General features: G+C 31.2%; 2 protein-coding genes across 3 annotated transcripts in view; one reads left to right on the top strand and one right to left on the bottom strand.

The window, feature by feature from the left end:
* Positions 1–3,808: 3,808 nt before the first annotated feature.
* On the bottom strand, positions 3,809–19,215 carry LOC140438195 (palmitoyltransferase ZDHHC3). Its single transcript, XM_072527904.1, has 4 exons — positions 18,697–19,215; positions 16,766–16,902; positions 12,951–13,035; positions 3,809–4,228 (listed from the first exon to the last, which is right to left on the bottom strand). Exons 1-4 carry the CDS (start codon positions 18,964–18,966, stop codon positions 3,857–3,859), a joined length of 864 nt encoding a protein of 287 aa, XP_072384005.1. The 5' UTR covers positions 18,967–19,215; the 3' UTR covers positions 3,809–3,856.
* Positions 19,216–19,351: 136 nt separating this feature from the next.
* The window catches only part of LOC140439393 (kinesin-like protein KIF18A), a 31,182-nt gene continuing 28,329 nt past the window's right edge, over positions 19,352–22,204 (top strand). The window contains exons 1-3 of one of the 2 annotated variants that reach the window (XM_072529273.1): positions 19,352–19,699; positions 20,075–20,451; positions 20,593–20,861. In XM_072529273.1, the coding sequence (XP_072385374.1) occupies positions 19,497–19,699; positions 20,075–20,451; positions 20,593–20,861 (849 nt within the window). In that variant the 5' untranslated portion in view covers positions 19,352–19,496. The remainder of the gene's footprint in view (positions 19,700–20,074; positions 20,452–20,592; positions 20,862–22,204) is intronic. The other variant, XM_072529272.1, reaches the window with a different exon arrangement.

The raw sequence follows: 22,204 nt of genomic DNA, 5'->3' as shown, positions 1-22,204 counted from the left end.
AAACTCCTGAAGACTGCTTTATCGAGTGGTTAAAGCTCATGGGTGGTGTTGAACGGTAGACAAAACAGAGTTACATCTTTTTTTATTGCAGGTTCTACAATTCTAATGTCTAAATGAGATGAAGCTCTATCAAAAATTAGAAGGGCTGGTGCAAGATTTTTGAATCGGCAAAAGTGATCTAACCACTCTATAAATGCATCTGCTGTCATGCTTCCTTTCTTGGTCATTATAATTTTTGTTTCCGCTGGAAGATTACAATACCATTCTGGTTTAACTTCATAGTGATAAGTGGCGGAATGCTGTTGCCTATTCCGTTGCCACATGCCACGATTGTTATATTTTCGCCGTGCTCTGGTGCAACGATATGCACCATTTTAGCACCTTTACTAGCCAATACAGTTTGTTGGTGATTCAGTGTAAGCTGGCATCCTTTTTCGTCCATGTTGTAAATTTGAGCAGGTTTCCCTGCAAAGCCTTTCTCATATAAAATATGTCGAAGTTTCTTCAAATAGTCACTAATAACTATACGATTCAATTTTTGGGCCCTGGTCAAATTGAGTTTTTGAATCCGACGCTTTGCAATGTAAGGATTCCTAGAAAAAAACAATTCATCCATTTTTTTCCAGCTATCTTCTTTTTAACCGAGAATGGATGCCTTATTCCTGTCTCTTTGACAACCCACGTCACACAATCTTCCTATACGCCTAACCAATTCATCTTCCTGAGGTTTTGTAAGTACTGGAGGCCGCCCAAGTCGTTTTTGTGAATTACCACTAGCTAGATGGTTACGTAACGTACGCCGAGGAATATTAAATGTAAGTGCTGTCTTATGAACAACCATGCCATTTCGTACGGCATTCATTGCAGCTTCAATGGCCTATTTGGTCCACTGTGCCCTTTTCCTGGTGTATTTACATATCTGCAAAGAAAAAGTATTTTAAACGATTATGTAAACAAATTGTTTACAATGTCAACCAGCTCTTAATAAGGCCAGTTGACTCTTAATAAGGCCAATCAATTGGCCTTATTAGAGCACTGTTTACTTTTTTATTTAACATAAAAGAACAAGAATAACAAGCAATATATCGAAAAACAGTACTAGTTCCTAAAAGAGTATTAATGTTCTATTGCTTTACAAAGAAATAATATTTGGAATATATTTGGCCTTATTTGGTGTCACTACCTTATAATATTTTTGTTAATATATTTCGAGAAGTGATGAAAATCGATTATTATTTATTAAAATTAATTATTAGAATAAAAAATTGTAGTTATTACAATACGTATGTACAATAAGCCAATTGGCTTAAACGAATTGTAAATAAGTGAAGTAACATCAACGATTTTTTCTGATTGATTCAATTGTGGAGATAATACTGCGCTCCCAGCCATTGTTGATGAAAACAGTACGAAACTATCGAATTTGCGCTAACGACTGCGCTTGCGCTCGTCACATGATGAAAAGGCCTATTCTTTATTCTTTCTACATAATAAATCTAAATATAATGACACGTTTGTTTATCGTGCTGTACAAAGATTGATTGGACGTATTTTCGATATTTAGAGATTGCAGTTCCTCTTAAAAGTTTTAAACTACAATGTCATCTTTACAAGGATTTATTTAATGCTTCATTCTGTTATATTTGACCTCATATGAATTATCCTTCGGAGCAAAGCATACATTTCTAAAGTATCCTAGTATTTTAATAGATTAACTTATTACGTATAAAGAATAATGGCAGCTTCTCATGTAGGCAATCTTTATCAATTGCGAAATAGATTTTTATGTACAAAACTATCAGACGTTCGTTCATAACTTCGCGATGCTTTATTCTTATCCAGCTCATGGCATCCTTCGGAGTATTCCCATTCGACTTAAAATAACATCTCATCGGTGCTTCTAAGTCACTGAATAAGTTCTGAAATTCCGTTTTTATAATAGCCTTCAGTGTCATCGAAAAATTGTCCTTTAAGCGGCAATTTCAATTTTGGAAACACGGAAAAAGTCGTAGGGTGCTATGTTAGAACTGTGACGACTGAGGTTCTTTGTTTTGTTACTGGTAATAAACGTAAACCAACGATTCATTACCGATAATATTTTCAGCAAGCAATATCGTGAAGAGATACTGATTACGCTTGTATCCCTCAGAGGGCGCTGGAACATTTAGCGCGAAGTTATGAACAAAGTTTAGATAGTTTTGGGACAAACATCGATAATCTTTTAGTTACAAAATACATGGAATTAAAATGAATACTTAGGACACATCTTTAAAACATAAAATAAATGATTATGCTCGACTTATGTTGATAATAACTTCTGCAAACTTCACTAAAAGTATATTTGGTCCATAAGTGGCCTTCTGGAGCATTTACTTCATAACGAGATCGAATAATTTTGTTAATTACTTTATGAGGAAGATTTATTATATAAGCTAAGATACATGTTTGAATAGAAAGTATGACCACAATAAATGTAATTTAGAGATTGCTAAAGTTATGGTTCTGAAGCTATTTTCGTGTAAAAAAGAAAGTTATTTTTTTTGCTGAAGTTGTTAGTTTTTCTTTCTTAAATTATGTTTTTTAATATCTTAGCATCACCAATTATTGTACATTATTTTCACACATTTATGTATTTGGACTTGGTCTGCTGGGGATTGTTTAATAATAATCATTGGTCCGAAATACGTAGCACTTAAAGATCAGCTTTCAAATCTAAAGTTAAAATAACGTTGTTTCGTGGTCGTAAAGACTGATTATTTATCCTGTATCGTTTATTGGAATATCGCTTTTGAATTTAATATGTCATTCCAAATGGTTGTGCGAGTACTGAAAGTTGAGATGTACTTTTTGTATAAAATTTTACGAATGTACAGTTTTTTTCATAAAAATTAGTTGTAAGTTTATTTCCTTCACTGCAGAGAGTACACACTAACCTTTTTAGATAAATAGGAAGAAAATACCTATTCTCTTTGATAACTTGGATCACAATGTTTGCAGTGGATGATGATAATCAAAATATAATTTTTATAACTGAATTTGATATATTTTTCAATAAAATGTTTATTACTAGTCGTTTAGTTTTTTATTAGTATTATTTTTATTATCTACTATTTTTATTTAATAGTTATTGCCTCAGACATTCAAACTGCACTAAACGCGTTGAAATCCACACCTTGGTAATAGCTTGGAACTACTAACAGTCCCTTTTAGACGAAACTTGGCCGAATCAAGACCATACTGTCTCAAAGGTGTGGCAAAGATTTTGAAGTTAAAAACTATCGACAAGCCTTTATTAAAGTGTTTCAACGAGTTTGAAAACACCAGAGGACAAAAGGACGAAGAGTTATTTTAACACAGAAAGATCTCATAATCTTATGATTTACAAAATTCCTGAATGTAACTCAACCAACTCAATGACCGTATTGATTATGATGAAAATTTAGTAAGTGAGATTTTTAATAGACTCAGGTATGAAGCTACTATAAGTCGTGTTGTACAAGTAGGCAAACTCTCTGGTCGAAATAGGTTAGTCAAAGTTATATGCAATGATGCTACAGTTAAATTAGCTCTTAAATCTGGAGGTAAACTTCGTGAAACCACATTCAAAATTTCAAAGGACCAGACAAAAATGGAACAAGATGCGTACAAGGCTGCTAAAAATGGGAGAAATATTAATACAAATAAACAAAAACTTAAACGATTTGTACTTTATTTTTACTAAGTACTTGACATATAAATTTAATTTTAAATATGCCTGTTTTGTAGGAAAAAATTTCTAGGTACTTAATAGTATGTATAAATTCCATAAATTACCAAAAAGCTTTAATTAAATAAAATTAATATGTATATAAATAACTTAAACAGCATACAAATCACTTTCATGCTTAAACTTAGGTGAAGGTCTAGCGAAAGGCGAAAACCACAATAACGAAAAACGTCCGAACACAGCCTGGATACTCTTCCATCGCGATTTCTTCACCCATCGAGCCTCTTCTTTTTTAAGTTGTTCAATTCCAGTCTCGTCATTCCATATTGCTTGCACTTGCGTACCGAGCATCACTGCTGTGAATATGGCAAATAGCAACGCTTCGAACATAAGAAAAAGTAACAGTACCACTGTCGCGGGAGGTGAATATGTTGTACAATCTTTCCATTCGTGCCGAATACACGTTAGGAACTGATCGATGGCCAGAAAGAGCGAATGTAGTGATATGGTGGCGATATACAGCTAAAATAAAAAGTATATAGTTACAAAATGGAAATAAAAATGTGGTGAATAAAACAATAAGGCACTCAAATGTATTCAGTATCATATAAAATATGGATATAATTAAATTAAAGAACCATATCTTAACAATCCTTCTAGTGAAAAATATACTACAATAATAATTTAATGCGTAATTTCGAAAAACACATTAGTCACACTAGCCTAAGATCCCACTGCAAGATCACTACGTTCATAACATAGATAATCAAACTCACATTTGTACATACATATAGATAATAGGTTGCCAGTTAAAAAGTAGCTGCAAATATTTTTAATTTAATTAATAGTAATTCATTTTTGACAAAAATTGTATTTCGTTCACTTATTTTTTAAAAAAAATACGCTGCTTATTACGTATATGCATGTTTTTTATATCAAATTAAATATTTTTCTTAATATGATGATATAAGCTTGCCTCAGAAAAAATGGTCAAAAATTAGAGTGCCAGCTGTTAAAAATGCAAGGTCAAGGTATAAAAGATGAAATAAAAGACAGCTAACGCGCAACGCTACTGGTTTGAAGTGTCAGTTGTGTAAGTTTTTAAGGCATGCGTCGATAAATATACAGTGTGTCCGAAAGTATGGAATAAATTAGATATTTCCTAAATGAAAAGCCTTTTTAAAAAAATCTAAAACACGCCGATTTTTAAGTTTAATGTTCTACATTTTACAATAAAATTTCATTATACAAGTTGATACACATTAAGGTGATGACGTCATCGGCTTTTTTTTTAAATATAACACCATGTATTTTAGGACATTTTTAGATCGATAAAAATGAGCTGATTCCAAAAAAGTATAATACTGGGGATCATCATCATCGGGGGGGGGGGGATAACGGATATAATTTGAACTATATGCGCTTAGAAAATTAATTTTTATTGATTTCTAATATTAATAAATTATAAATAAATAACTTAAAAGTAATCCAGTAATTAATACATGAGTTTATCTTAAATGTTCGAATTGTAGCCGTTGTTGACAGTAACCCAAACGTTGTACAAATTCTTGTAGAACCTTGTTTATGGTTTCTTAAGAAATATTGTTTATTTCTTTACGAATTCTTGTTTTTAAGTATTGAATATTTGCAGATTTCGTTTTATAAGCAACATTCTTCAAAAGACCCCACATAAAATAATTCAAAGGATTGAGGTCTGGCGACCTCGCCGGCCATTCAATATGTCCACGTCTTCCAATCCACCTGTTCGGAAAAATTTCGTTTAGGTACCTTCGAACATCTACAGCATAATGCGGAGACGTAAAGATAATTGATAATGTCGTGGACCTAACGTAATCATTTAGTGACGTCGATCTACGAACGAAACAATGATATCAGGTATTGCTAAAAACATGAAGTTCTCTTGAGTGCGTTATCGTAGCGAGGCAGAGACGAACTAGTTTTTGCGTTAGTGAAAAAGCTTTAATATTTTGTTTTCGTTTTTAATATTTTATAGTGAGGTACTGTTTATGTTCAGTGCGTTTTAAGTCGTTTTTTACATTTTAGAGTGAGATCCTAAGAATATAAGTTATATTATGTTTATTTTAATATTTTTTGCAAATAACTTATATGTTTTGTACACTTATGACAAATTAATGAATTAAAAAAAATTCACTTTTAAAAGTGTGTAACCTTGTTCTATCAGTTTCTGATACTTTAGTTTGGGCTTATTTGATTTTAAAACATTGTTTTTAGTTGTTTGAGTTTAATTGATTATGCAAAAAATCTCATGGGAATATTTTTCCCAAGGAATTCGAGGTTTTCGTCTCGTATAAACATATTTTGCTGAATTTAAAATCAAAATCCTATTATTTCTCTATCATACATTGATTTGTTATTTATTTATTTGTCCTCTAGATTTTTTTCAGTTCTATTTCATTTATAAGCCAAATTAGTGCAATGTAAATATTTTATATTTTTACACAGCAATTCTTATCGGCAGTGAAGACGGGAAGTCGTAAATTTTTATTACATCTTTCAATGTGAGATAAAATAAAAATGCGATGACTAACTGGAATGTTTAAGATTGGAGAAACATAATATGTCATGTTTATTGGAAATACTCGATATCATTAGCACATGCAAATCCTACCCTGTCTAATAATTTCCTATGAAATTAAAACGGTACATGTTTTTAGGTTCCATTTATCTTTTCGAGCATGCGTATTTACGAAGTTCACCAGGTTTTGAAACATTTCTACCATCCTGTTGAAACTATAAACTTTCATCAAAACCTCCAGGATTAATTCTACTGGGGAATAAATTAACTACAGTAGGTACGAGATACCCCCTTAAAAACTGAAGGTATGCTGGCCCATTTAAATATCTTCGAAAAACTAGGGTCCGATGATTCTATTTCTTACAATGCCAGCCCATACGTTTACCTTTTGCGGGAATTGTGTATGATGTTCCCGCGTCCAGTTGAGGTTTTCTTTTGCCTAGTATCTAAAATTCTGACGGTTGACCTCGCCATTTAATATGAATGTAGCCTCATCAGAAAAAATAATATTTTGAACCAAGAGAGGGTTTCGGTGGCAGTTATCCATCATTGTTATTTATCCAAAAGCAAGTAGAACATCTAATGTTGTATCATAATTTAGAAAGGGACGACCTGATTTGGGTACATTTTCAACCGTACCAGTTTCTCGAAATTTCTTTTCAATCTTACTTGCAACTAAGCAATAATACAGAACATTTACGAATTAATACAATTATTGTACTACTTAATTGTTATTGAACGTTACAAAAAATAATTACATTTCACTAAAAACTAGCAGTAGGCTACTTTTTGCAACTGATACTAAATAATTTATTTTCTAAGCGGATATCTTTCAAATTATATCCATTAGACCCCGAGTATTATACTTTTTTGGAATCAGCTCATTTTTATCGATCTAAAAATGTCATAAAATATAGGGGGGTTTTATTTAAAAAAACAAAGAGCCGATGACGTCATCACCTTAATCATCGTGTATTACCTTTTATAATGAAATTTTGTTGTAGAATGTAGAACATTAAACTTGAAAATCGACGTGTTTTTGGTTTTTTTTTTTTTAAAGGCTTTTCATTTAGAAAATATCGAATTTATTCCATACTTTAGGGACACACTGTATAATAATATATAGTCCATCTAATTTACTTACCGTTGCACGTCATTATCATTGACAGAGATCGAAGTTGACATAGTTGCCAAAGTATAAAAAAATCCTGAATCCATTTTAAATCAAATAGGTCAACAAAAACAACACTTTTTTCATTACTTATTAACATTAGTCAACACCGCAACTGTCCAATAAGTGTTACCAATGTATGCCAAAATATCACCTTCGTTCGATTACAGTTACAGTGTGTTCCGAACAAATGTTCTTAATAAAAACGCTTTATAATGCATTTATACAAATTAAATGAAACATATTATGGTGTATTTCTTTAAGTCATTAATAGAAATCTTTAAATATTATTTTTACGCGTATATAATAAAATATGTCTAGTGGCTGTAATGCCAGTGTACTCGGCAAAGTGATTCTAAAAAAGAACAAACCTACCGCCTAAAAATTTCGTGTTGGTATCATGTGACCTCACGGGCTATGACGCGGATTACGTGCAACGGTTTGTAAATTAGATGAAGTATACATATTATCACTTGTCAAACCAGTGTCGTTGCGCCCTAACTCTATTTTACTTTATGTTTGATACCACGCGTTTTTAAGAGCTGCCAACCCTAATTTGCGACAATTTTTTCTCATGCAACCTTATTATCATCATATTAAGAAAACAAATAGCTTTAATTTGATATAAAAAACATGCATATACGTCATGAGCAGCTTATTTTATTTAAAAAATAAATAAACGAAATAAAATATATAGGTATCAAAAATTGAATTAAAAATATTTGCGGCCACTTTTTGACAGGCGACAATAATCAATGTATTCTTCTAATTTTAAATGTATGTAAAAATGTAAGTATCATGAACGAAGTGATTCTGTAGTGGGATATTATTGTACTACACATATAAAAAGAGAACATCTTCATATACCACAAGTCAACATAAAAGGCAAACAAAATTGAAGTCTGTTTGAAAATGGCACAAGCGCTGGACTTATGTCTCTTTGTAGTGAAACGAAACGCAAGTATTAGATGTGACATAACCTCACTGTAACTGTGACGAAAATGAACAATTGTGAGCTTACCGAAAATGCTTATAAATCTAGAAAAGTGTCTGGTATAAGGATGAGTGAAGATTATGAATATAACAAAATAAAAAGGTCAAAATTACTGGAGAAGTTCATATAATCCATAAGGGAAATAATGTGTCACCAAGAAAAACAGGAGCTTCTTGCAGGTTTGTTTTTGTTCCCACAGATTTTCGTTTGTTTATTCACGATATTCTACCACAGTCATATATTATTGTCTTAAGATAATTTTTAGCATTTTCTTTATTTACAGATCTAATTTAATATGTCTGGAGCTTATATCTGAAGATTTTATACAGAGTACTATTCGGTGTGTTAGCAAATTTGATTGAAATTTAGTAAAAATGAAGATCTGAAGAACCGAAAAAACGAGAAAAACGAGAACATCACTACAGCTGTTTCGACAGAGTGCCTTTCTCAAGTGATCTATTTTTGGATGTGTTTACAATTTATAGTCTTTAACGCAATAGGTTTAGGAGGGGAGAACTGTTTGTCTCAAGTTGGTCATTCAGAAATATGTCTGTGTTTTTTAATTTGTTAATTTCCATAGATTCTAATAAAGATAGCTCAAGGCCTTTATTTTGGATGTGAAGAATTTGAAATTCGTCATTAAAAGAATGATTATGATGATGCGTAAGTAGAATCTGTTTTCCTATTATTGAAAGCCCTTTTATGTTCTGCTATACGTTTGTTAAAAGTTCTACCAGTTTGACCGATGTAAGTTTTTGGGCAGTCGCCACATTTAAGTTTGTATACACCACTGTGTAAGTGCTTTTTATTTTGGCTCTTGTTGTTTTTAATATATTTGCCTAAGAGCCAAACAATCTTTTACTGAGGTTAAATTTTTAGCAAGCATGAATGATCTACTAGCTGAGTTCTCAGAAAAAAATAAATAAATGCCTGATTAGCTATGTGATGATGAAGTCTGACAAGTGCTGAGAATTTGTACAAAGTAGCCATGTTAGAGGTTTTTGACTGGATGATTAAGGAACTCAGTGACAGGTTTAAGGCTTTGCACAACATAAACAGCAATTTTGGATTTTTATAATAAAGTTCGAATTAGAGAAATGCAAATAAAATATCTAAAAACGAAAGCAAAAGAATTGGCAAACATCTGCACTTTATAATAGAAAGTTTCAAGCACCACGCTTTATTAGTTGACGAAAATTTAAAGGAAGCTACATCAAGACAAATGTTAAGTGTATTTATAAAAATAAAAGGGGAATCGGCTACTAACATTACCACTGCGCCGAGAATGTTTCTCACACTGCCAGTGACATTTGTGTCAGACAAAAACTACATCAGAAGTACACTGGGATAGAACAGACTCTCCAAGTATAATATCAATTGAACACAAAAGAGCATCCCTTTGACATCATGAGTACATTTGCAGTTAAGAAGGCTCATTCAGGTCATTCAGGTGGTGGGTGGGGAATCAGGAAAGAGGGTGGCGAACTGATATTTGCCCCCTCCCAGACAAATCTCCTAGTTCCAGCCCTATACTTTTTTTTTTATTTTAGCCTTGGTTTAGAACATTTAGCCACGTAATTACATACAAATAAGCCCTATACTTATCTATTAACACAAAAGATTTATTATCATGATCATGTATGATAGAATCATTCATATTAATTCAGATCAATTATATACTATCAGTCTTCTCCTAAAGGAAATTCCTAATTTAAAGTTATGCCTAGGAATACACCTCAAAAGTACTGACGGTGCCATTTTAAAATCTTATGATTAAAAGTGTGAGAAATGTCTCAAGTTGTCAGTATATTGATGGTAGGCTAGGTTTAATATAAGAGAGAAAAAGTCTGTCTGAATAGCAGAAAGCAATTATGCTGAGTGGTAAATAACATTTCGCAAATACTGAATGAATGCCGAACTTCTAAACGTTTCACCGGCCGGAGGAGTCTGGTAACTCGAAACGCAACTATGTCATTTCGAGAATCTCTCCAAAATTGGCATTTGGTGTAGAGCAGTATGGAAAATTTAATAAAAATAAAACTAAACTACATATATAACAAAATTAAAAGAAATGTCTCATTATTTTAGTCAATATCAATGAAAGAAAACACTGGAATCATGGGGCTATCAAGAAAATATACTTGTTTTTATTTAAAATGTTCTCTTAAATACAAATTTCAAGGTAAAAATAAACGGTTTTCTATCTAATGTGAGATATCAAAAAATGGCACACCTCAAGGCTCGGTAATCAGCCCAACGCTTTTCCTTATAGCTATTAATGATATAATCAAAATCAATGAATAAATCCATTCAAACAAGACTGTACACGGATGACCTTATAATATTCTTAAAGGGTAACAATATACAGGTCATGGTCAAATTTACTACAGAATCATCTCCATAAATGCATAGCATGGTCTAAAAGGGCGGTTTTCAGTTTTCTTCATCTGAAACTCGCTGCATCATATTCTCAAAGAGACCAAAGTAAGATAAAGGAACTACCTACGTTCATTTTTTTTTCTGATAAATGGCTTTGGCAAAGCCAATTAGCCAGACTTGTGTCTGACACTTGAATATGTAAAAACAATTAAATATCTATATTTAACAATTGATCAAGCTCTATCCTGGAAGGACCACATCAAATATATTTCAGCAATATTTCAAAAAAAGACTCAATCTCTTAAACTGTCTTTACTAACTTGGGAGCGGACGGTAGAACTCTACATACATTATATAAAAATCTGTTCCGCTCCAAGATCGATTATGGATGCCATGCTTACTCGTCTGCTTCAACAACAATTCTAAAAGTTGTAAACACCATTCAAAATAACTCTTAGAATAATATGCAGTGCATTTAGAACAACTCCTATTATACCTAAGTCTTCAGGCCGAACTCGGTGAACTACCATTAGATCTAAGAAGAAAGGAATATGTATTTTGTATTACTCCCATATGCAGCAAAGCAGTACTCTTTACAATGCCACCAAACCATTCGCTCCTCGAATATTCGCACGCAAAAACCCACATTCCCTTTTATGAAAGATGCAGATGAGTCATAAATGAATTAAACCTCCCATGGGTCATTAAGTCCCAGAAAAATATATTCTAACAAGATGCCAACTCCTCCTCCTTGGCTAATATATTCTCATATAAATTTGGATCGATTGTCAGAAAATAAAAAAGAAACCAATTGTCATTTAATTAATTCTAAATGTCAAACCTGAATTTCTAAATTTTTCCCCTTCAACAGTTATTCACCAATGGATCTAAGACGGAACATTGTGTAGCATCTGCCTTTGTAATAAAAGGATGAAATAAATAAATATAAACTAGCAGAGACTAATACTATTTTAACAGGATAACTCTTTGCAATATATAAAGCCATATGTCACATTACAGAAAGTCCTGAAATTAACTTCCTAGTAATTACAGACTCACTAAATTATCTAGAAATCATCTCGAAAATCTATTCTTCCCATCCTGTGCCAAACTTATTAGAGAAGAATTGCAAAATCTAAATCGCAGAAACATTAATTCCCTATGGGTCCCATCTCATATTGGAATCACTGGAAATGGACGCAACTATTGAAATCTATCAAAAAATCCAAGCAACAGATCTCAAATTATAGTTGCACGGCAAAATAGTTGGCATATGGAAGAGCAGGTGACACAAAAAACAGGCGAAATTACTTGAAATAAAACCAACATTTCAACCATGGTCTGATAGTTCCACCAATGGTTTTTCTCAGGTGATCATTACGCGACTGTGGCTTGGTTACAGTGGCGCACCCAGGGGGGTTGAGGTGTTAAAACCTCCCGCAGGACCCTATTCCGACACTGTTACTCACACATTTTAAGGACTCAAAATGGAGGTAACATCATAAAAAAAATTTCGGTGACCAACCAAACCCCCCCAGAGGCAAATTCTAGGTGCGCTACTGCTTGATTATAGTCGCATGAACATCTGATGACACGAGATCCCAACCGGAGTGTTATGTTCCGAGACCCCGCTAACAATAAAACACCTTCTAGTGGAGTGCCTGTTACATAGTGTGTAGAGGTGAATTCAGAATCCCGGAATTTGAAATAACTATTCTTAAAGTATGGTACCAAAGTGATTATTCAATATTTAAAAGAAATAAACTATTTATACGAAATTTGATTGTTATACTATTCTGTTATTCTATGTTAATATTTTTTTTTTGTTTCGCTAATAGCAATAAAGGCTGATGTGAGTTTGTAAATAAAAAAAAATAAATGAAAGAACTTTGAAAAAGCATTATATGATAAATGGGAATTAAATTGTTGGTTTGTATAATAAATTCTCTGTACGATATTGTAACAACAATATTAATATAGTTGGCAATAGATGTTTTACAGATATATTGGGAAATAATTTAATATAATGGGAAAAGACACTGGCTTAAACTGGAATTAAAAAATGGTGTCATTAAGGTATTCTCTACATAATTTACAATATTACACATTTAACAGAGTACTGAAAAAAAATTAATATACTTACTGTAAAAAGAACAAAATATTTTTGATTATTTTCTCCTACACAATTATTTACCCATGGACAATGATGGTCCATTTTTCTAATACACCTACAACAAATGCACACCATGTATTTCGTACAATGAATATTTAAATTAAACAAAGAAATATTTTGCCCTGCAAGAGACATCTTATTAGTTATTACTACTTATCTATGAATCATCCATTTACTTAAATTTGTAGTCTTAAAATTATGTGATTATTTCAGGCAACAGCTTTTTATTTGATTCTATGGTGAGTCATATATATTGTACAAATGAAGTTTTATCCAACTGAAATGAGTAATGGATAATCTCCACTTGAAAATCATGGAATGTCTTTGATTAAATATCATTTTTCTGCTACTACAAATATCGATTTGACACCTTCATTGTCATTGTGATTTAAAATTTTGTATACTTTTCAGAATAATGCATTGTAAAAGACATATGTTTACTTGAGCAACAAATTTAAATATAATTTGATTAACTCATGTTTTTGTTAAAATTTTGTGATCTAATTATATGATTCTATTCTAATATGATTTATATGATTCTAATTATAATATGGTTCTTGTGTGACTAGCATTTAATATCTCATGAAAATATTCCTTACACCTATAAACACTTGTCATTATATCTTCCCACCAGATTTCCTTTCTCTTCTTTGCAGAATATCATTTTTTGATTTTTGATATTTAATGATAATTTCTCACATCTTTGTTGTAGTTTTAATATTTCTTGTGTACTGTAACAATATTTACATTTCTCATTGAATGATTGAATCAGTGTTTCATATATATATGTTTTAAATATTCCTGCTTCTGATTTTATCGATTTCTCTCCTCCGGAAAAAGAAGCCACATGCTCCCAATCATTTATTTTTTCTAACCCTTTTTCTACAACTAAATTTTATGTTTGCTTTGTCAGTTTTGGCACTTCAATAGTGTTTTATGTCTAACAGTCTAGCGTGGTGTTTACTCTACGATAATGTATTGTATGTTTAACTGTTTTTTAACTGCACATTTAGTAATTTTATAACCATTTCCATTTGTATCCATATGTTTACTGTGTTTAACTATTACCAATCGATTGACTGGTAGGAATAAATACTCAAATCAAGTCTGTTGGTGAAAAAGGAGCAGTTGATAACTACACTGGTATATTTAAATCATTTACTGAGCTGGTCTGCCTTTAATTTACATACAAGATCTTCTTTAATGGTCATCTATTGGAATTTTATATCAATTTTTATATCGTGGGCTTAATGCAAAACTCACCAAGTGAAAATACTTAAGTCATTTCGAGAAAATGGCCAATAAAAAACCTCATGCTTCATGTTGTTGAAGTGTCAATAACACTTTATTTTTATGTGTGTTACTAGATAAAAGATATATTATTAGATGTTCTATCAATCATTTTTCGACCAGTTTTATTATTACTGTTTGTACAGATAAAAAAAAAACAAAAAAAGTCTGACTTAGTGAGTTTAAAATTTGTACCGTAAGACCACTCTGGTATGAAAGAAAAATCCCCTAGGAAAAAATGAGTAAGTCTAGTTAAAGTGATAATTCAAAATAAGTAGATAATATGACATATACATGCAATTTATCATTTTTTTTTATTCTAAAAGAATCCAAGGTTTCTTATTAGATGAATAAATTATCAATCCTCCTACATGTTATTTTACAACAGTAATGCACACTCTTATTATATTGGAGCCTATTATCATATATGAAAAAACTGGTAATCTGTACATTCTTAAAGGAAGAATTCTACAGAGTGAGATTTTGGGAATGTTGCAAATAAAATGCTTCCTCAGTTTCAGAATTCCAGACAACCAGGTAAACATTCCACTGGTCTGATAATTCAATAGACCAGAATTTAATAAAAAAATAAATATTCAATAAAAAAGTTACGATGGAGTCTTGACTGATTAGGAGTTTATTAGAGTGAAAATAATATAAAAAACTGTAGAAAATAGATAAAAAGTGCCTCCAAGAATATATTAGTCATTAATACATGCATATGATAACCTGACATTAGCAAGTATTAAAAATACTTTCAGTATTTTCGTGTGAATATACCAGGTGTGGCAATAATGTTGAAGATAATGAGTGCCTTGGGTAGCCTGTATTTTCAAAAAGAGACTTTGACATTCAAAAAGTGAGCAAAATAGTTCGAAAAGACAGTCAATTTAGTATTGAGGCTATTGCTGAACATGAGGACATTAATAAAAAAACTGAGACAAATTTTGAATAAGGAACTAAACATAAAGAAAATGTGGGCTAAGCTTCTTCCTAGACTCCTAACAGTTGTCATAACTTGTGATAAAACATAGATTTTTTAATACTTCCAGAGTAAAAAAAACAAGAATTAGCAAATTCAAGGCAATGCTGGTTGTTATATTCAATATATGGGGTGTAGTTCATAAGGTCAGACAGTAAATCATTATTAATATTTAGAGATTTTACAAAACTCAGAGGAAAAATTCTAGAGGCCCAATATGTGTAAAGAGAAAAAAAATTCGTGCATCATCCATCAAGACATCACACTGGCTCCCAATACACACTATATCAAAGACTATTTGGCCACAAACTAGGTCATAATCATGGAGCACAGACCTGCTTGCCAGATTTGGCAACTTAAAAATCAAATCTTGATTGAAGGGAACCTGCCACAAGTAATTATAATGCAGAAGAAAAGTGTTTTAAAAGAAAAAAAATTAAAATTGAAAAATTGATAAATAAAAATGTTATATCAACAGTCTCAGAACTTAACTGCCACACTTCATAATTGTGAATTATTTACAATACACATATTTTGTAGCTTAGTTATAAAGCCTTAAAAATATTTGTTCTACCAGGTGGCTCTTCTTTTTCTTCTTTATGTGACATATCAGAACTATCCAACATTGGCTAACACAATTGCGAAGGCTTCTTTACCTTCTGCGACATGGAATAATTGTCTTTCATTTGATATCCATTCACAAATATTTTTTAACTAAGAAACCTCTTCTTCCTACACCTCTATGTCCTTCTATTTTGCCTTTAAGGATCAGTTGTGATATTCTACATTAATTTCCCTTTACTATCTGTCCCAGATAAGACATTTTTCAGTGTTTAACAGTCTTTAGAAATTCTCTAGCTCTGTTGACCCTCCTTAGTACTTCCTCATTAGTTTAACATGCTCTCCAAGGTATCTTTAGCATCTGTCTATGAATCCACATTTACAAATGCTTCATCTGTTCATGCTTGATACTTTTAGTGTCCACACTTCTGCTCCATACAAAAGTACAGACCAAATATAGCACTTAACAAAATTATTTGTCTTAGTTCTTAACTTAGATGATTATTGCAAAGAAATGTCTTCATTTTCCTAAAAGTATTTTTAATCATTGCTTTCTACATTTTATTTCTATGTTTCTCTAGTTGGTCTATTATGATAGTTCCCAAATATGTAATTTTGTGAATATCAATTTGGACTCCATTTAATTGAAGCTCTGCATCTGGATCTGGATGCTCTAATAATTTCATTTATCTCTGTTAATCACAAAATTGTCATTTTCTCATTGTAATAACCATTAATAAATTAAATTAAAAATGAACTACATCCCAGTTTGATCCAACCTATGATAGTTTTGACTATGATGGTAATTAGACCATTGTTTTATTGTTGACTATGATGGTAATTAGACAATTGTTTTATTTTGAATATGTTAAAAAAACATTAATTTCCAGTTTTTTATGGTAACAAACCAATTAAAACCTTTATATTTTAATGATTAGTGTAATATTCTTACCTTTGACAAACTGAACAATGATGGGCTCTATCTGGTTTAATACTACAACATTTTGGACACTTAAATATCACTTGTCCTTCTCTAAACCCCATCTGTTTAATCATTTCTTTGGTAGCATTTCCTTTGGGAACTGCTCCCTAAAATCAGAGATACAATTTACTACAAGACTCTCTCCAATATATCCTACAGTAATTATAAAAAGTACTATCATTTTGTAAATGTCTTAATGATAATTTAATAGCCTCTCTACACAATTGCTTGATATTGTTCTGAAACTGTATCGAAACGACAAATTAAACATATTTTAAACTGAAATTCTGGTTAATTCCAAATAAAAATAGTAAACAACTCATTTTTGGACATAACCAACAACTATTGTTTAGATAGTGATCTATGGCATGAGGGTTATTGTCAAACATAACGATTTAACATCTAGTTCTATTCACTGAAGTAAATTTATTAATTATTGTGCCATGTTGGCCAAATTTTGAATGACATCCATTGGAAGTGGCTGGAAGTTACTATACAGCAAAGCATTCTTGCTCATAATCAATATTAATTATAACTTATAAGTGTAAAAATTACTCAAATGCATTAATCAATGAAATAAAATTACAATTAAAACAATAAGACAAAGGTGTTTATTTTTGAAACATTATAGTTGTTTTATAGATTACTAACAACTAATTACTAATTAGCAACACAAAATAAAATCTACTTACTCTAACAGAACTAATTAATAATTACTATTGATGTTTCAATTTCCACTTTGAAAATCGTTCTCCAATAATTTAATAATAAAAATTGTTTATTTTGTTGGCAACTAAATACCTATTGGGACAGAACAAATATTTATTTTTAAAACAGAGTAGCATCGCACTTAAACTTTATGAGTGCTCGAATTTGGTTGGGCATTGACTCCTAAGGATCTGCACTGTTCAGAGGTAAATGTGGAACTTGCCATATGACAGGCCATTCCACCCTGCTGAAAAATATAATTCTCTCGTAACATTTAATTTCATAATGCTTGATAGTAGGCTGTTTTGCAATATTTGTTGATATTCCGAAGTATTTTTAGTCATTTATAGATTAATATTTACAAATGTAAAGTTTTTAATCAAAATTAATGAATATACACTTCCATTATTCGTGATTGTTTGTCTTTTTTCAATTAAAGAAGTCTGCAACAGTAAGTTTATTTCAGTTTTTAATAAGATGTGGTAGTCATTTTTATGTTGCATGTTTCTAACAATGACTGTCAAAATATTCCCAAGCTGAGTGAACATACTAAGAATTTTTATGTTGTATGTTTCCTACAATAACTCTCTCAAAATATTCCCAAGATCAGTGAATTAACTAAACTATACACAGTGTTAAAAGATGATAGTCTATATCTTCACCTTTTAGGTAGCTCATTTTATAACTTCTGTTAGTTGGCACAAAATAGTTTTAAATGTACCATACCACAACAATCATTTTTTGCAATTGTTTGAAAAACATTTTCAATTTTTATAATTTACTAATTTTAATTTAAATAGTTAAACAGCAGGACTTCAGTTAAGATGCAAATAATGTATATGCTGTATATGCAATTATCTGAAAACTTAACATTTTTAATATTCCTGCTTGTTACCAAAAAGTGAAAATATATTTTATACTTAATTTGGGATTTTGATATGATCAAAAATATACTTATAAATATGAATCAAATAAACAGCCAGTCATAACCTTGTTAATGTTTATCATCAAGCATGAAACAAAAAACAAGTACATTTGTCACATAACCCATGTTTAATAAGTGTATAAGTCTACTGATTACAGTCATTGCAAAAACAATTATGTAGATGAGCTATACAAACAAAATATTTGGTTGAATTCATTTAATTAAAGTAGTGGTATCAATTATTAATGATTAAGAAATGAGTACTTACAGGATCTGTAAACATAGTTTTTAGATGTGATGTTATTGCTAAAAATGCACATAATTGGAATATAACCATATGAACAATACTGTAAATGGGATAAGGGCTTGGAATGAGTATAACAGACATAACAACAAACTCTGCATATAATATCAATAACCATGTTAAAATTGCACATATAATTCCGCAAATATCTCTAATGCACCATAACATTCCACCGCAACATTTGTTGTGAAAATCTGATTCTTTTCTAAAAGAACCGTACTCATATTCCATCATGACGCCCTGAATTGTACAAATTCAGATTTATTGAACTACTTTTAATTGAATACTTTTATTCCACCTTTACTGATATATGTTTCATAAGCTCTAATGGAGGATACATGCGAGCAAATTTCAAATTATATCGTAACTCTAAAATAAATTTTCTAAAAAACATGATTTTTCTATCTGATCTGCAAAAGATTAAAAATTACATTTTCATTTTCATTTCAACTTGACTGACATTTGTCAACATCGGTCTGTTTGCCTAAATATGTCAGTTCACATTGTTGCCAATCTGACAGATGGAATGTTCCTGATATTTTAAAACCTAACCAATCATAGAGCGTTCATATTCCCTTGTAACCAATTGTAATTGGTTGTCAAGGTTGTCATTGTCAAAATAGTTGCTTGAGTAATGCCCATTTTTAACGGCCAAAACATTCAAAACATTCTCCTGTAGATCTTGCCAATATACAGATATTATACATTTTTATTATTTGTTATACAAAATATTACCCATTTATTGTATAGAACGTGTGGATGAAATGGTGAAAAATAAAAGGGATGTTAAGACTCTCCCGAGAAGAGCATCTTTTTCGTCAAAGAGAGCTGTACTCAATCAAACAATAACAAAAGTACTGTCTTGTCCTGCTTCATCAACTTCCATAAAATCAAATTCATCAGCAAACATAAAAGTAGTCGTAAGAGTGCGGCCGCCGAATATCAAGGAAGAAGAAGGAAATAACAGGTAAATGAATGAAATTATAACTATTAGAAACAGTAAGTTGCAACCTTTTTATTTTAATAAAAAAAATTGATTACTATGTACCACTTGTTTATATCAAATTTTATTCATCAAGTTTCATTATATTCAAAATCCAAATTAGATAGACTTGTTCCATAGACATTCCTGTCTATGGAATTCTTGAAGAATAACCTTGTTTATAGTCAAACATGTGTAGACCTGTTTTAATAATACATGTAAAAAATTAACTACTCTATTCATGTAAATTTGATAATAGGTATATAACTCTAGGTAAAATATACTTGTCTATTTATTCTCCACTATTTTGTAGGGAGGTGTCATTAAGTTTTTATTTACAATTTATTTTCTTGTTTTTAGAACTGTAGTGCAGGTTGTGAATGATGATTTTCTTATATTTGATCCAGAAGAAGAAACCCAAGGATTCTTTTTCCATGGAGTACAACAGAAAGGTCGTGATTTGCTTAAAAAGGTCAAGAAAAACATGAAATTTTTCTTTGACAAAATATTTGCAACAGATGCAACCAATTCAGATATTTTTAAAGGCAGTACATATCCCCTTATTAGCTCTGTTATGGATGGCTACAACTGTTCAGTTTTTGCGTACGGAGCAACAGGAGCTGGGAAGACATTTACAATGACAGGAACAGCAGAAAATCCAGGAATTACCTATTTAACTATGACCGAACTGTTCAAACAGCAAGAAGATCTTAGCACAGAGTGGGATTTTGATCTTGGTAATCTTATATACCTATATATTTTTGTGTTTGGTAATATTCCAATATCAAGAAAATATGAAATTGTACTTATTTAAAACTAATTATGCTGCTAAAGCGTTTGCACCTTAAAAAGATATCTAAATATGTAATTAATTTTAGGTATCACTTATTTGGAAGTGTATAATGAATTAGTAAAAGATTTATTACATCCTGGACCTCCTCTAAATCTAAGGGAAGATTCAAATTATGGAGTTATTGTGGCTGGAATAAAGGTGTTCAAAATCAGTAATGCAGATGAGTTATTTAATTTACTAGAACAAGGAAATCAAAATAGAACACAGCATCCTACTGATGCTAATGCTGAAAGTTCTAGATCACATGCAGTTTTCCAAGTTTACATTAAAATGACAAGGAAGAGTACTAAGGAGGTAGGATTATAATTAAATGTACACTATATTATTAGAAGTAAGACAACAATAATTATTATAATATGGGCTCAGTACAAAAACTTACTAATGTAATTTTGTCTATTTTGGGACCTCTCAGATTATATTTTTCACTAGTTTAATTGTTTTATATAATTTTAAATTAATATTTTTTGATTATAAAAATCCACTGTCATAAAAAAATCAACATGGTACAAGCTACACATTAAGTCATTTTATCAGTTCCGATAAATGTAAAAACTCAATAAGTCATATTGTTCTGAAGCTATTTTCTTGTGGCATTTTAAATTAATTACTATTTAACTGGGAATAAGCCACAATTAAAGGTTAAAATACGTTTATTGACGTTTCAATTTCCACTTCGGAAATCGTTCTCAAAATACAAACTAATGTTTGTATTTTGAGAACGATTTCCGAAGTGGAAATTGAAACGTCAATAAACGTATTTTAACCTTTAATTGTGGCTTATTCCCAGTTAAATAGTAATTAATCAATAAGTCATATAGTGAATCAGGTGCTAAGAGACACTGGGACAAGTATAACTTAGTGAGTGCTATGAAATGCTATAATGAAAGACTCATTTAGTTTGTTATTCAAGACTTACATGGGAAGTCTTGGTGGTTTATCATGATGAAGTTAATATGTTCAATATGACCTTTGAAGAATGTCTACAACATCTTAAAGAAGTCCTGGAAAAATTAGCTAATGTTGGCCTAAAGTTAAGCCCTAAGAAATGCCAGCTACTTATGAAAGAAGTAAAATATTTAGGGCATATAATTTCATCAAAGGGAGTACAAACCAATTAAAAAAAAACAGATGCCATTAGATCCTGGCTAATACTAAAGGATAAACATGAAGTCTGAAGTTTTGTTGGGCTGTGCAAATACTACAGACTGTTTGTGTAAGGATTCACAGATATAGCTAGACCTTTACTTTGACTGACAAACAATGACATATCATTTGAATAGACTGAAAAAAGTCAGGAAGTATTTGAACACCTGAAAAATGCTTTTCGCTTGGCTCCAGTTATGAGAAGCCAGCAAATGCTAGTAACAGTAGCGCACCTAGAATTTGCCTCTGGGGGGGGGGTTTTGGTTGGTCACCAAAATTTTTTTTATGATGTTACCCCTATTTTGAGTCCTTAAAATGTGTAAGTAACAGTATCGGAATAGGGTCCTGGGGGGGGGGGGGGGTTAACCCCCAAAACCCCCCCTCGGTGCGCCACTGGCTAGTAACATTGGAATAGGAGGCATCTTGTCACAAATACAAGATGACAAAGAAAGAGTAATAGCTTTTTTTCTCAAAAACTATCCAAACTAGAGAAG

This window comes from Diabrotica undecimpunctata, chromosome 4 (genome assembly GCF_040954645.1).
Source record: "Diabrotica undecimpunctata isolate CICGRU chromosome 4, icDiaUnde3, whole genome shotgun sequence".
Lineage (NCBI taxonomy): Eukaryota > Metazoa > Arthropoda > Insecta > Coleoptera > Chrysomelidae > Diabrotica > Diabrotica undecimpunctata.
The sequence above is the reverse complement of the archived record's forward strand: the minus strand, read 5'-3'. Positions and strand labels throughout refer to the sequence as shown.